At 28.3% G+C, this 16,784-nt stretch overlaps 1 protein-coding gene across 1 annotated transcript; it reads left to right on the plus strand.

The window, feature by feature from the left end:
* The first annotated feature begins 159 nt into the window (after positions 1-159).
* LOC107065510 (Serine-arginine repetitive matrix 2/3/4) lies at positions 160-16,744 on the plus strand. Its single transcript, XM_015319263.2, is given in 12 exon segments — positions 160-332; positions 969-1,206; positions 1,947-2,051; positions 6,333-6,614; positions 8,629-8,754; positions 8,992-9,070; positions 9,953-10,008; positions 10,107-10,227; positions 10,229-12,176; positions 12,179-12,221; positions 12,415-12,588; positions 14,192-16,744. Coding segments are annotated over 11 exon segments (3,318 nt in total). The 5' UTR covers positions 160-332; positions 969-976; the 3' UTR covers positions 14,346-16,744.
* Positions 16,745-16,784: the final 40 nt, after the last annotated feature.

A 16,784-nucleotide genomic window follows, 5' to 3' on the forward strand; every position in this document is an offset into this window, starting at 1 on the left:
AAATATTGAACATGATATATTGGACTTATAACAATTTTATTCGTTAAAATTAATTAGAATATAAAACTTTTCTTCTTGAAACGTAAAATAATTGTTGACATGCGCACTAATAACGTGATCTCTTGTAAAGTTTAATGGTGCCATCTTGCGATAAAATTTGCTAATAGTTATGTTATAACGGCAACGCTGTACAAAACGTGGAGTGTTATTCGCGCTTTATTTTCGGGATTGATCATTCTTGAATATAAGTTTAAGTGATCTGTATATAACATAGGTAGAATTCTCGATATCTTCATTGATTTCTACGCAATAACTCGGCTGAAGTTTGAAACGTAAGTTATTTAAAATGTATTTGCGTCAGAAGTTATTCGATCAATAATTTGCGTTTGCTTTATTCTAACCTATCGTTTAGTTCTCTCTATTTCTTCATATTATATGTTATTTTTTTTTAAATCACTTTTTTATCACTAGGTAGCTAATTATTATTTACATAACACAATATTATTTATTTTATAGATTAAGTTTAATTTATGGAATAGTAAATTTCTAAATGTTTCTCTCTCTTTCTCTTTTTCTTTCTCTCTCTTTCTCTCTGTCTTTCTTTCTCTCCCCTCTCTTTCTCTTTTTTCTCTAGGTATGTAGTGTATTTTTGATTAATAGACCCCCCTCCCCCTATTCCACGTGTGTATATATATATATTCGTGACACACATTACTTTAATATTAAATAAAGTTTAATGGATAAAAATATTTAAGAGTATTCATATAACTGTATAGATTATATTTGCAAAAGATAGAATTTTTAGGTTATAAAATTAACTAATTAAAAAAATACAAAAAGGAAAGAGAAAAAATAGTAGATATTACAAATAATAAATTACTTATATTCAATTAGTGTTATCATATAATAATATATGTATTATATAATAAATAGTTTATATATATATATAAACAATTTTTATTACTTAGGCTATAAAATGTATAATGGTATCGGCCTACAAACACCTCGTGGATCTGGAACCAATGGACATGTTCAAAGAAACTGGGCTATTGTACGCAAAACGAAGGACAAAGTTAATTACAAAACTGATGAAGGAAAGATAGAGCAAATAAATAAACAACCTAATAAAGAGATTCTCGATCATGTCAGAAAAAGAAAAGTTGAAGTTAGATGCGCAGAATTTGCAGACCTTTTGGAGGAACAAGGGTAGATATATTTTTATGCTATTTTTTTTTATTATACTTTTATTATTTATATTTGTTTATAATCATTCATCGTTGATAAGGTGAAATTACAAAAATGTTTACTTTGTATAAGGTGATTTTTGACACTGGAATAAATTATTGTTCTTTTTTAAAGTAAAAATAGAAAAAATGATAGATGAACATATTTGATAGCATAATACAGCCTAACTTCTTATTTTTTATTTGGATGCACCAATGCATCTGCCAGGTGCAATTGTACTTCATTCTTTAATGTAATCTAATTTTTTTTTTTTTTTAAAGAAATTTATTCCTTTTGTTATTCTGTGGATAAAAGTATTAATGTAACATTATCAAAATATTCATACTGTACGAGATATTTGACCTTTTATATCAGTGTATGTGCATTATTGTATTCACATCAAAAATAAGAAAATAGGAAGTTAGGACGTATTATGTCATATAATTTTTTTCGATTTTTATTTAAAAAAAAAAAAAACAATAGCTTATTCTAGTTTCAAGAATCACCCTGCATAATAATGTTTAATATGCAAGCATAATCTGATTTTAATATCAATAAAAACAAGAGAGTATTATATAGGACTTTTTTGCTATTTTGCAATTTGTTTACTTAGTTATTAATATTTACAATTATTTAGTTAAATTTTAGTATGTATATACGTATATATATATATGTTATGTTAATTAAAAATTTACTAACGATTATAAAATTTATTTTTACAGATTCACGAATGAAGAAGTAACAAAGAGAGTTGAATCTTACCGTTTGATGTTAATGGGAACAGAGATGAAGACAAATACGCCACGTGACGAATTTGGCCGTATAAAGTAAGCTTTTTTCCTATACTATCAAACATTTCTTTAAATATTTATTTTTTAGAATTATCAAAATTTTTATAATTTAAATACAAGAAATTACTATTATATTTTTTTATTATTCCAACAATATTTTTGTTTAATCGTTTAAAAAAGTATTATTATCGTTTCTGAACGTTAACTTGGATAAAATCGAATATATTTGTGTGATTGTTCTGCAGAAGATTTAAAAGGTTTCTTTCCAAGGCCTTTTGCACATAAATTTATATCGTTATAGGATTCATATCTGACACTGTGTTCATATTCTAAAATATTGTTGCAATTTAATGACAATAATATTATTTATATAATAATATAGACAGAATTTACGTTTTTCAAACAAATATATAATCAATGATTTGTACAGATAAGACCTATACAAATCATTCATATATTTATATTCATACCAGCAAGAAAGCTATGTGTATTAATTAGTATATTTTTAAATAAAAATTCACAATTTCATAAAATAATTAATATCATTTGGATTAGTAATACAATATTTTATCAAGAATAGAAATTTCTGTTTCTCTCTTTCTGTTATTCTAGTAATAGGATAGATTAATCAATTAATTAAAATTGAAAGATTATTAAAGGGGTTGTGCATACACCCTATTTTCCTTCCTTCCTTGTTTGGGTCATATCGACGTATTCTATAGCGCCGGCGCTAATCGCGAGAAGGAAGGGAGGGTGGAGGAGAGTTGGGGAGATGGAGATGGGTGAAGAAAAAGGGGGTAGTTGGAGGGATCTGTAAGAGACGACGATACGAGTTTATTCTATCATTCGAAGGACGCTATCGCAGTGCGAGAATGGATCGCGAAGATGCGACGCTATGCGTCAAGAAATATCGACGAAACCATCATAGAAATATTGAACATTGAAAGGATCAACAAAACAAAGGACAGAAATTAACATAAACATAATGTAATCGTAAAATTAACGTAAAATCACAAAAGTCTTCCATTACCATATTATATATATACACATAATATCGATATATATACATATATAGATCCTAGATACATATATATATATACGCATACATATATACATATATATATATATATACATACTTATGTATATACTAGATATTAAGTGTTAAAATCGTGTTGAGAAAAGTGCTACGTTAGATTTCTAATGAACGTGCTAATAAAAAAAGTGATATTTCTAATGTGAACAGAAGCATCTTTCTTCGAAAAATCTTGTATACAAAAATTCAAAGAAATTTCTATAAGAAAAAATATAAATCGTAATATTTGATTTATATTCTGAATAGTAAGAAGGTTTTCTATTTGATACAAAAAAAGAAGAAAGAGAAGAATATTTGGCAGAGAATGTTGATAATATATGTGAAGAAAGAAGAATGTTCAACACGTCGATAAATATTAATGACGACGAGATGAGTAATATTAACGTTCCAGATATCCGAAAATAAAGGATTCGACAATAGCTAGTGTGCCTGATCCAATGTCTTCCTTATTATTTAAGCTGGCGATCTCAATGATCTAATAATGTTAGCGTCTGTATGTGTATAATTAACATACATATAACAAAATAATTATATATATATATATATATATATGCGATAAGAAAATCATTATAAAAAATAAGGAGTAAATATTGTGTGAATGAAATTATAGTAAAAATATAATTACAAATGATAATGAAGAGGATATCAAATTGTTGAGATAAAAAAATCTGGATTGAGATAAATAAAATAAGACAAGAAAGAAGAATATATAGATACATATTGGATGAAGAAAATAAATCCAAAAGTAACATTGCACACAAACGTTTCCGGCGTTCTCAGCAAATAATTGTTCTACCCAGCAAAAGCAAGAAGATTTCGAATACAAAAGGCTTTCTTGGAAGTTTCTTTGAGTGTGTGTGTACGTTTGTGTGTATATATATATATTTCGTGTGTGTGCGCGCGGGGGTATGAAATGAGTACAATAAAGGAAGGAAAAGCATTACGTTCGCTATCCTATTCATAGTCTTGTTACACTCGTCTCTTACTCTCTCTTATTATCTGAACTATTACAAATGTCTGTCATATCAAACTGGGTTTCATTTGATGTGTGTCTTTTTCAATCTCATCATCTTCATCATCTTGATACTAATTGTAACATTCAAACTGAAACATTTACTCTCTTTCTAATCTCCTATAATAGAGATTAAATATAATCGAAGATTCATTTATTTTCAATTAATTGAAATAGAATTTGTGAGAGGAAGAGTTTATTTGTATGTATATTGGACACAGATATATATATATGTATAAATATTACAAAAAATATCCTGCAAGAGAGAATGAAGAAATAAAAGAAAAATATCTTCTTTAATTACTGAAAATTCAAACAAGGATATATTTGTTTAAATTTTTATCTCATAATTAAGATTATATATAACCGAAGGAAGATCAATTTATTTTCAACGAATTTGAAGATTCTATGCATTAAACGCAAATACAATTAAACATTAAAAAAAAAAAAAAGGATTAAAAAATAACATTTCAAAAAGAAGAAATAAAGACATAGCAATATTTATTTGAAAAAGCAACTTCAATAACTATTTTTAGTTATTCAAAAACGAAGTTGTTATTTTTATATATTATACCATTAGAAAAGGTAATGACTATGTCTACAACAACACCAACATCAACGCAAAAAGTAGCCCGTGGACGAGGGCCAGCAGATGGTCGTGCGTTTTTTGAAACGTTATGGCGTGGTAATTTTTTCCTCGATCGACAAAAAGTTTTCAAACGTGGTCGTAAACGTAAACTGCAAGCTTTAAATGAAAAGAAACGTGCCCAATTACAAATGCGACAACATTGTTGTTGTTGTCAACGTATACAACTGCATCTTCTTGCCGGACGGGGAAACAATGTTCGCTCCGTTGTTAGGTAAACTTTTAGCGATATTCCATTGTTTTTGGTCTAATAGAACAATACAATTATTAACTGTTTTTTGTTTTCTTTCTTTTTATTTATTTTCTCTATAATAATTCATATAACGTTAAAGTTATAATAATATAATCTTATTCTATTCATTGTAAATCTTGGTATGTTTAAATTAATTTATATAAAATTTTCGTTGAGAGATACAAAATAATAATATTCGATTTGATAAATAAATAAAAAATTATTCTGTATAAAAAAAAGTATTTTTCTATTTTTATATATATATAAAAAGAAGAAATCTAATGATTTAATTTTTGAGGGACATTTTGATATTACAAAATTTTGAATATGAAATACTTTCAAGAAAAAAAAATATTAAAAAAAACACGCGCGTGCACACACACATACACCAAAAATAAAAATAAATAAATAATTTTTTTTCCAATGACCAATCGAATTTTGAATTTATTCGTATGTACAAACGAATGGTGCTAAAGGGATAGCGGAAAAGTGTATACCACCAGCTGGATTGTATTGATCCGTAGAGTCGTGAGCGTTGGCGTAGGGGTGGTTCGAATGTTCTCTTCTCCTCCACCCCTAGTTCGCTACACCCTTTACCCCTACTCCAATCTCTTGTCGTTCGAAGCTTTCATTCCCCGCAAAGAAGGGAAACAGTTCGGCGGTTCCTCGGGTATTCTACGTTCTTTCTCCCTCTCCCCCTTCTTTCTCTCTCTCTCTCTCTCTCTCTTTCTTTATATATATGTATATCTATCTGTGTTATGTCACTTTTCCTCCTCCACGTCCTCATACTCCTCCTCTTCATCCAAATCCACCTACAGCAGCAGCACTACCCACTACTACCTTTTCCCTTTTTGCCACTAGTAATCTTCGTCATTGTTATCCATCATCATTATTGGAATCTCTTTAATAATATCCAACCGTTCCGTTTGATCCTCTCTTGTTTCTTTGATCTATCCATTCGAATAAAACGGCAGTGAATATTTCAATACAACAATAATAATTATAGTATTAACAATAATAGGTATAATAATACAGAGAAGAAACAGTTTATCAACAATGACTGTTAAAATATCATCGCGGTAGGTTTATACTTTATATTTAAAATCGCGATGGTCATTATTGTGTTGTTGTTGTTATAATAGTGTTATTGTTATTATCTCTTGTAAATTTATTTTTTTTATTATTATCGACCTGATGAAAAAATGCTAATATTGAAATTATTTCTATTAGTATCGTTATTGCTATTATTTTGTCTTTTGATATGGTCAAATTGTTACAATATTTACATTATTATTATTATTATTCTTTATTATTTATTTTTGATGAAATTGCAGCGTTCGAGAAACGCATCAGATAGCTGAGGCACAACAAGAAAAAAACGCTAAATTACGGGAAGCCTTTGGAATATCAGAATACTTCGTGGAAGGAAGTAGCCTAGATCCAGAAAGACGAGCACGAGAAGCCGAAGCAAGAGCCGCGGCGAACAAGGTTTACGAATTAGTTCGTACTCCTAGCCCTGCTCCGGATACTACCTCTGCTCCAGAAAAGAAGAATAAAAGAAAAGGTTCTGGTAGCACATCCAAGAAGAAAAAAGGAAAGAAGCATAAAAAAGAAAGGTATAAAACAATAAACTGTGCAGAAGTCAATGGAGACTGGACTCGGATGTTTGCTATATTTTATTGTTAGATGTGTACACACACACAACATATACACGCACGTCGTGTATATATAAGTGTGTGTGTGAGAAGGCAAAGAACGAAACAGTATATATATGTGTATTTATATAAATATTTTTATAACAAAAAAAAATATATATATATATACACGCACACATAAATTTATTGGATTATATATTGATATTATGCCATCATTAATGAATTTTTATGAAAAATATTAGAAACAGAACAAATAAGAATTTTCTATATCCCTTAATAGCATTAACGCGATGACATATACGAGTCGAGGCTCCAAGACTGCACAATCCTTACTCCTTGTAGTTCCCTTCATATTTTTCCTTGATTAATTATTCATTTATCGCAATTATCCACTCGTTCATTTGCTTATTATTACACGTCAACTTATCGGATTCTGAATCATTACTCGCCTACTATTTCATGCCCCATACAACTTTCTCTGTTTCAAACAGAACTAAGGAGGACTGAATGCCTATCTAATAGGCTTTTAGTTGGTAAGTATGGATGTCGCGTACATTTAACGAACAAAACAAAATTAACGTTTCAATAAATAATATTGATCTTTGATCGCGAAAGAAATTGTCAAATTGTTGCATTTTTTTCATTGAGTATTAAGGTGTCCTTTTATCAAAATGAATAGGCGCGAAATTTAAATTATTATTGATATTATTCCATTTATTGCAATGATTTTTCCTTAGAGGTAAATGTTTGTTGCATTTTATTTATTCTTGTTTTAAATCTAATTAATAATAATACATATCTCTTCTCTTATCTTATCTTTCATTGATTTCAATCTCTAAATAATTAAAACAACATCATTCCAAATATCATTGGCAAACATTTACCTGGCGTACAACACTAAGCACAGGTTTAATATAACGCACAATTATGTTGCGTACTACATTCATGCATTTCTATCTTTGTTGTTGTTATCGATAAAGCTTGTTGTTAATGTCATCTCTCTATTTTTTTCTGACAAGTCCGTCCCTATCGATGGTTATCAAGGTAATGCTAATCCCATATTATAACAATACTCCTCATACTTTGTATACTTGTCTTTTTCTCAAATTTTTTTTTGAAAGATTTAGTTTTCTATACAAAGAAAGATTTTATTTATTTATTTATTTATTATTATTATTATTATTATTATTATTATTATTATTATTATTATTATTATTATTATTATCATCATTTTGATTTTTAATTTTATTATTATTATTATTATTTATAGGATTTGTGTGTAGAAAGTGTTTTTAGAAGAGGCAATGAAATAAAAACTAAATCTTTCAAACACTAATAAATAATTAAAAAAGAATATATTTAAAAAAGCAAACAAATACTTATGTAGTCAATTCATTAGCCATGTATAGCTGGAACATTGTGACTTTTCACCTGTGCATTTATCGTTGTTTTACGTCTTTTTTATTTTATTTCACTTGGAATTGCAGTGATACATTAATCTTCACTGTGAAATTATTTATCAAATTAATTATTATACACTGCACTACCAAAAATTATTATGTAAGTTCGATATTTTTGTTTAATCTTTTTTTTTTTTATTTTTTTTTTTATTTTTCAATTTTTGGACTATAACTCCAATACTCAAAGAATTTAGTGTGTAAAATTTCATTGACAATATATTTTCTCTCTCGATTATTATTCGCTGTTATTATATACATGTGATTAAAAATATTAAGCGTGATGAGAGGTAGCTTATGCAGAGTCAGAGTGAAATACTCGTTTGACACACAAGTATATATACATATATATATACTACAAAGGCTTTCTTTATTGTCAGCACAAGGTATGCACTTGTCGACAGGAAGACGCCCACTGCAAGAATTAATAAATATATATATATAAATATCATTAAAAATAAATTCATAACAATTATCTACGGAGAATCTTTTAGTCTAATGCAATATGAATTTCATAGGTCAGAATCTCCAAGAACGTCTAAGAAGAAAGAAAAATCTAAGAAAAAGAAAAAAGAGAAAAAACACAAAAAGGTAGAGGCCAGTTCTTCTGACAGTGATTCCAGCGATGATACCGAAGAAAGCTGGTAATTATTATACAAATATTTACATGAAAATATAAAATTATAGTTATGGTCAAATAAGAAACAGAAAGTTCAAGTTGGAAGTGAGAATCGAATTAGAGAAAAGTAAGAAATTATATTAGAGAGTTGTAGAGACGGAAGCTTTGTAACCTTCGGGATGTAATAAAATGCATATAGAATACATACAGAATTAAAAAAAGAGAAAAAAGAATCTAATATTATTTTATGTGATTCTTATAGTTCGTCCGAAGCTGAATCAAAAAAGAAGAAGAAGAAGAAAAAGAAGAAAAATAAAGCTGAAGGAAAAGAAAAATCCGAGGTATGAAATAATGTTATAATATTTAAAAAAAGATTTAAAAAACTAAAAAGAAAAAAAAAAGAAATAGTATGTGCAAAATTTCCCCTGCTCTTTTTCTATAACGCACGCATGAATACGGATACACGATAAACGAGCAAACGCAGAAAAGGTGAAGCATGTAATGCCACAGCATGCAAAATTTTCATTTTGTTTATATTAAATTAGTTGCGAATTTACATCAAACTTTATTCACATATTTTTATTGTTTATATTTATTTTCTAATCTGATACGATTCGTGATTCGCTCTATTTATATTATCTTTTAACATTTTTCTCTGATTTTTCAAGTTAACAGTCATTATTTCTAAGTATAAATCTCGGTATGTTTGTAATTATCAGCGCCATTTGACAGGATACATTCCCTAAGTGAGTACCAGATATGCCGCTACTCGTGTATTATACGTATTAAACAAATTTATTATTTGTACGAATGTGTACGAATTTTTATGATTGTGTTTATGTATATTTCACATATTCGTTTTGTAAAAAGCACTATCTATTATTATTATTATGCAATAATTTAGTTTAGGAAATTGCTTATTCTTAAACAAATATTCATATTATAAAAGATATTGGATGTATATATATTATTTATTTTTTATTTAAGTTATAATTAGCTTCCGTCTCAATATCGTTAATGTATTATTATCATCAACGTTTTAAGTTAATCTATTTAAAAAACATAATTAGAAAAGGAAGAAAAAACATTAATGTATTAAAGAAAAACAAAAATATTAAAAATATTATAGGAATAAGCAGATTCCTAAGAATAAGCAGTTGCATGATTGATGTAAGATTATTAGTTTTATAATTTCTATTAATATATATTTTATTTTTTTATAGAAGAAAAAAGCAGCGCTAAAGAGGAAACATCAGTCAACGGATAGCTCTACAGACAAGTAAATGAAATATTTTCTATTCTATATCTAATATATAAATACTCTTTTAAATTTGATTATAAATAAAATTAATTATATTATTTGTAAATTTATTTTAGTTCGCCAGAGAGGCCAAAGAAAAGTGCAAAACATGATAAAGTCGTTATAGAGAAGAATGCCGCAATCGATGAAAGTGAAAATATTACGAAAGAATATAAAGCAAATAGGTCTCCAAAAAAAACCTGTGGAAAGATCGTCTCGCAATGAAACACCGCCAATAAAGAAAAGGGAATCATCTGCAAAGAAAACTATTAATGCGGATAAAAAAGACAAGTCACCACCAATAATACATAAAACTCCACCACCTAGACGTCATAGATCTCCGTCTAGAGGAAGAACGGATAGAGGAAGATCTCCGAGAAGATATTCGAGATCACGACGCGTTACGTCATCACCAAGAAGAAGGAGAATTTCAAGATCACCACGACGTCACAGTAACAGATTTTCTATATCAAGAAGTAGAAGTCGTTCAAGATATGATCGTTATGGATCAAGACGTAGACTATCTCCAATACATAGACGTAGGAGATCAGATTCTCGTAAAAGATCTAGATCTCCAAGAAGACCAAAGGAAAGAAGAGATAAATCACAGGAACGTCGTAGAAGCCGTACTAGATCAAAAAGTAGATCTAGACGATCGTCTTTGAGTTATTCACCGGTGCATAGACATCCAGAACGTTATAAGGATATATTAGAAGATAAGAAAAAGCGTGAACAACAAAAGAGAGACCGTGATAATAGACCAAAATCTCGATCAATATCAAAAAGTAGAAAAATACAGCAAATGATTACTCCTCGAGTAAGTTTGAGATCTTCTAGCGAAGATGAAGGTGATATAGTGGACGATGAACCTAAACAAGAGGATGAAGAAAAGATTAAAGAATTAAACACATTGAAACGCTTACAATGTGGATTAGCTGCTAAGGCTAGAGAAACATTAGGGAAAAAAGTGATAAGTCCTGTTAAAGTTAAATTGGAAAAGAAAGAAGAATCCATTTTCGACATAGCATTGCCCGTGGAACCACCAAAACAAATTGAAGATCCAACTAATTCTTCTTCTTCTTCTTCTTCTTCCAAAGAAAAATTAATCTCACCTGTACACCTGCTTCCTGTTGTACAATCACCGGTTTCGAGTCGATCACCTTCACCAGCATTACCATTGACTCGTGAAGAAGCTGCAATTAAAATTAGATCACCAAGTGAATCACCACCGCCCTTAGTGCAAACACCATTGGATAAAACTACTCCTAAGTCACCAATTATTTCAACAACAATTGCAACAATATCAATAACACCAACGACGACAACAATAAAACAATTTTCTTCAGGCTCTAGTAATACCAAGAAAAGTTCTCCAATAATTCTCCAAAGACCTTCTCCAAAAAGTAATTCTTTGACGCACTCGCCATCTACCATGATTTCTCACAAAGATATTATGATAAAGTTAAGATCTCCAAGCGAATCACCACCATCCTTACCAAGCGACACCATTCACAAATCCGATACAAGATCTAGATCTCCAAGTTCATCAAAGAGAAATTCTCCAATAGCTAGAAAACATTCTTTGAGAGATAAATCATATTCCAGATCTCGATCGAGGTCATATACAAGGTCGTTATCTTTGGAGAAGAGGTCTTCCACATCACCAAGACACCATTCAAGATCTTTATCAAGAAATAGATCGCATTCGCGTGCTCGTAGTAAAAAATCAATATCACCAAAGCACAGACCATCGAGATCCGTTTCTAGATCAAAGAAATCACCTAATTCTCTTCAAGCACATTCAAAAAGAATTTCAAGATCAAGATCTTCCTCTAGATCAAAACACTCTCCATCTAGATCCCCTTCTAGATCTAAAAAATCACCTTCTCAGTCACCTGAAAAGTCAAGATCTAGAAGTAGAAGCATATCATTGTCAAAAAGATCCAGAAGCTGTTCTTTATCCAAAAAATCAAGAAGTAGATCATTATCTAAAGGATCCAGAAGTTGTTCGATAACAAAAAAATCAAGGAGTCGTTCATTGTCGAAAAAATCAAGGAGTCGATCCGCATCTAAGAAATGCAGAAGTCGTTCGTTATCGAAAAAATCAAGAAGCCGATCTAGATCAGCATCTAGAATGTCAAGAGAGAAAAAAAACGAAGTAGAAGTAGAAGTACATCGCGTTCTTCTGTCAGGTATTAAATCCTTTTTATATTTACAATTCTTACTCTTCTCTCTACTGTGTATTTTCTTACATGTTTGTAATACTCAGATATTTACTTTTACTGTAGAAGTATCTATATCGCAAAACAAAATCAAGTATTGAAAGTATCCAAGTTTCTATTTATTATTCTAATTTAGAAATTGAAATAAAAAAATTATGTTTAGTTCGACAAGGCATAGTCGTCGAAGTTTTTCAAGTTCTACACGATCAAGCAGCAGTGCATCAAGCAGATCTTCGCGCTCAACTTCCAGCAGTTCAGGTTCTAGTAGATCCCGTTCACCGTCTATACCACGTCGTCACGGTTCACCTAGTTTTCTTGATAGACGTCGGATTACAAGGTAAATCATGTAATTAGAAAAAAAAAAAAAAAAATTCTTGCTATTATCATAGCGATATGTTTACACACAAAAAATGCACCAAGGTAAATCTGTAATATCCCTTTTATCATCAACTCTCTCTCTCTCTCTTTCTCTCTTTCTCTCGCGTAGTATTGCTTTTTCTTTTGTTTAAAAATATATTTTTATTTTTTATTTTTTCCTTTCCCTCCATCATGATTATTACAGTTATGTTTAAATTTGTAATTACATATTTTATAGATATTATTTACATTGTATTCATTAGCGTACATTATATAAATATATTTAAAAAAATAAAATATAGAAAATTCTGAAAAATATATTCAAAATGATAAACAAATTTTTGTCTACAAATTTTTCTCTTATTCTTTTTCTCTTTCTCTATCTCTCTTTTTTATAAATATTTTTATTAAGTTATTTATATATTATATTAGGTAATTTTCTCTAATACTATTTTGTGTTTGTTATGTCAAACAGGGACAGATCGAGGAGCAGGCATAGAAGATAAAACTATGGCTACACTCAGATATATTTGTTACTTTACTACACAGTTGACATAGCAACTCTTTCATATTGGTCTTTTTTCTTTAAGACAGGAAATATTTTGCCATTTCATTTGGAGTTTACAATTAACGAAACAATATAACAAAATTTATCATATATATATAATATATATAATACATGAAAAATTGCATAGTTTAATTAATTATAAATGAAAATCAAAGAAATATTGAATTGTTTATTTAATACGCTTTTAAAATAAGTGTAAATGCAGTTGTTTTCTACAATATTTAATTAGTTGTAATTCCGAGTACATTTCTTCTCCTAATATTCTTACAATGTGTCCAACAAAATATTTAGGCTAAATCAACAAAGTATCCCAGTATTCGCATATATACATTTCTTTTTTTTTTATAAAAACCAGATTATGTTTCATTATAATTTTTCCTTTATATTTATATATACTCATTATTGTTTTATAAATGTTATGTAGATGTAGCATGTGTGTATTTTCTTTATAAGTTATTGTAAATTGAAATATTTACAGTAGAAAATTGAAATCCTTTTTATTTTATTTTAAAAGTCGAACACATGAAAATAAAATATTCATTTATCTTAGTATTTTAAGAGCTTCTTTTTAGTATAATCATATTTTTTTTCACTGTGTTTATAAGTAGAAAAAGAAATATAGTTATATAATTTTGACAAAGGTAAGTAACACACATTTTTCTTTTGCACGATTCACTTTCACAAATTGCATGATTCATTTCATATAAGCATGCTCGCAAAAAAGGCAGTTCGATTGAAATAATAAATGACAATTAAATAATGAATAGTATATATATATTTAACAATGCTAACAAAGTAATATATATTTATATGATAACATATTATCAAAATTTATTGAATGATAATTGATATTTAGTGTTAATTGATTATTAAAATATAATTCATAATATTTCTATGCCGTAACAATTGATTAAGTAATATATAATAAGTATAATTCAATCTCATTCAGAATTCACACATTGGAGCTATATAAGTCCCTCGTTTTTGCCATGATATTTACACTCATTAATTTTAGTGCCAGGAAACGACCGATTCCATATCATCGACCAACTCCAACGCCGCCTTCATCACCAAGTAGTTCAGAGAGCAGTAGACGCAGTAAATGGTCGAGTCCAAGTCGTCGATCAAGCTGCTCTCCGAAGAGTCGAAGTCCATCTTACACGCGTTGAAACGTATTAATCGAATTGTCCTTAAAAAGAACACATAATATTCCTTTCCTATTGTATCAAATTTGGAATAAGCTCATTTGTTTGATTATATAATAGCACACACACACACACACACCACAACAACAAAGAGATTGTCCATAATTTGTTATATATTATTCTATTCCAAATTTGATAGACATAGTTTGAAATCTTTTTAAATTCATTATGAAACACACAAATTTGCTCTCTCCCTTTAATCTCTTTCTAACTTGGTAATACTCAATAATAGTTGCTCTCATCTCATAATATTATTGATTGAAATATATTAGTATTTTACCCCTTCCGGATAATTGATCCTTTTTTTTTTCAAAAATAAAAAGTAATACTAAGATTATTATAGATCATATTTGTAGTCGATACGATGCATGCAGTTTGGCAGAACAATACTATAAACCACTTTGTATAGTAAAGTAAAGCTAAGTTAATATAATATATTTATTTTATTATAATTTATTCGCGACAACGCGTATCTAAAACGTTGGGAAAAAATGATATTTTAATAATAATGCTAATATGCGTAACTGATGAGACTTTTATAAAAGAAAGCAGAAAAGTATTTAAGTTACATCTTCTAGTCATGAAGTAATGGAATCTTTATAAGAAAAGAATTATGTGTGTCCCAACACCATAAACTTTAACATTGTATAAGCAATATAAAAATAGGAGATTATATCATTAATTACATTGATACTAAACATCTTTACACCTTAAGGATTTATATAATGATTTAATCTTTATTATTTCTAAATGAAAAAAGAGGAAAATAATAATAATTCTCCATTTTAACTGATAATACTATGTATGTACACTTAGTAATTACTTGATTGTGTAAAGTTGTTTGTTATACAAACACGTGCTAGTCAAATTTTATGTATTACTAGTGAGAAATTATGTTTTTAAAGATTGAATTTATTTGAAAAATGATTGTAAATCACTTTTTCTGTGCAATGTTTTCCTGCCATTACTTGTATAAAATAGGTGTGCCTATTTTTTTAGAAAGACATCAATTTGATTGGATTTAGTTTAAATTACTTTTTATAAATATAGATAAAATAATGTTCATTCTTTAATTTATTTATTTATTTATTAAATTATATATATATATATAAGCTTTGTCCATGGTAAATATTTGACAAAGCACAGAGGGAATCATAGCAATGAATATTTGTTTGCAATACTTCACTTACCTATACGTAAATAAGTCAAATATTATTTGGTTGTAAGACCAGGCAGCGTACCAAAAGACATAACTAGACTCTAGTCTTATTTATTCAAGAGTTAAGTCTTAAAGATGTATGTATAAGGTTGAAAAAAAATCATGTTTGGAAAATCTACGTTATTTATAAATAGAAGAGACCTGTATAATGTTAGGGCTGAATAAAGTACTATAACAACAACATATATAAAATATTTAATATCTCTTTATAATTATTGTTTTAGATGATCATTATATTTATATCATTCTACTGAAATTTTATACAGAAAATTCATTTTCTATTCGTGATAGTAAAATAATGCAATAAAATTTATTGACACACGCATGGAAAAATATTTTTTCTGAAAACTATTTACAACAGTACTTTACACAGTCCTAAATAATATTTGTTTATTGTATAACGACTGATACAACTTATCAAATATATTTGTCAATCGCAGTGGTGATAATGACTATACATATCTATATTATCTATTGATCATTCTTTTAAGCCTTTAAAGAATTCCATATACATATAATAGTCTATTCAACTACAGTTATTCCTCCATTTACGTGAATTTATTTTAATGCGTTTTAACTTCTAGAACTCAAATGTCATCGCTATGCGCTATGTGAAATTAAATATTCGGGGATCTTCTGTTATAGTTAATTTTCTTAATCGTATAAACTTATCTTTCTACCCCAGTAAGTGCACAATAAATATTTGAAAATGTGGAACAAATCCTGGTTTTAATAGCTTTCTACAGTTCTATTAACGCACTGTTTACATAGAAATAAATATCTGTGTAAATAGAGGGATTACTGTATATCTCTTTAGCTATATCATCTTTTGCTGCTTAATATATCTCATATTTAGTTAAGATGAAATCATGAAAATTTCTTTTATTATTACAAATAAACGCTTCCTATAAGAATCAGAATTAAAATAGATAAGTATCGATATGTATAATTTCTTTCGTGTTATTCTAAAATACACCACTAGCTTTTGACAGCAATATTTGCTGTTTATGATCTAACTGCATCAATTGTTATTACCATTAAAAGAAAACAAATATATATATATATAAATCTGATAATACCTGATCATATTCCTGTAACATATTCTGTATTGTTGTTGTGTGATTAAATCAAAACTTGAACATTAGTACCATTTATTTATTACACCAGTAATTACATTTATTTGT

Source organism: Polistes dominula, unplaced genomic scaffold (genome assembly GCF_049000335.1).
Source record: "Polistes dominula isolate Pdom_NZ unplaced genomic scaffold, Pdom_raw_medaka contig_24, whole genome shotgun sequence".
NCBI lineage: Eukaryota > Metazoa > Arthropoda > Insecta > Hymenoptera > Vespidae > Polistes > Polistes dominula.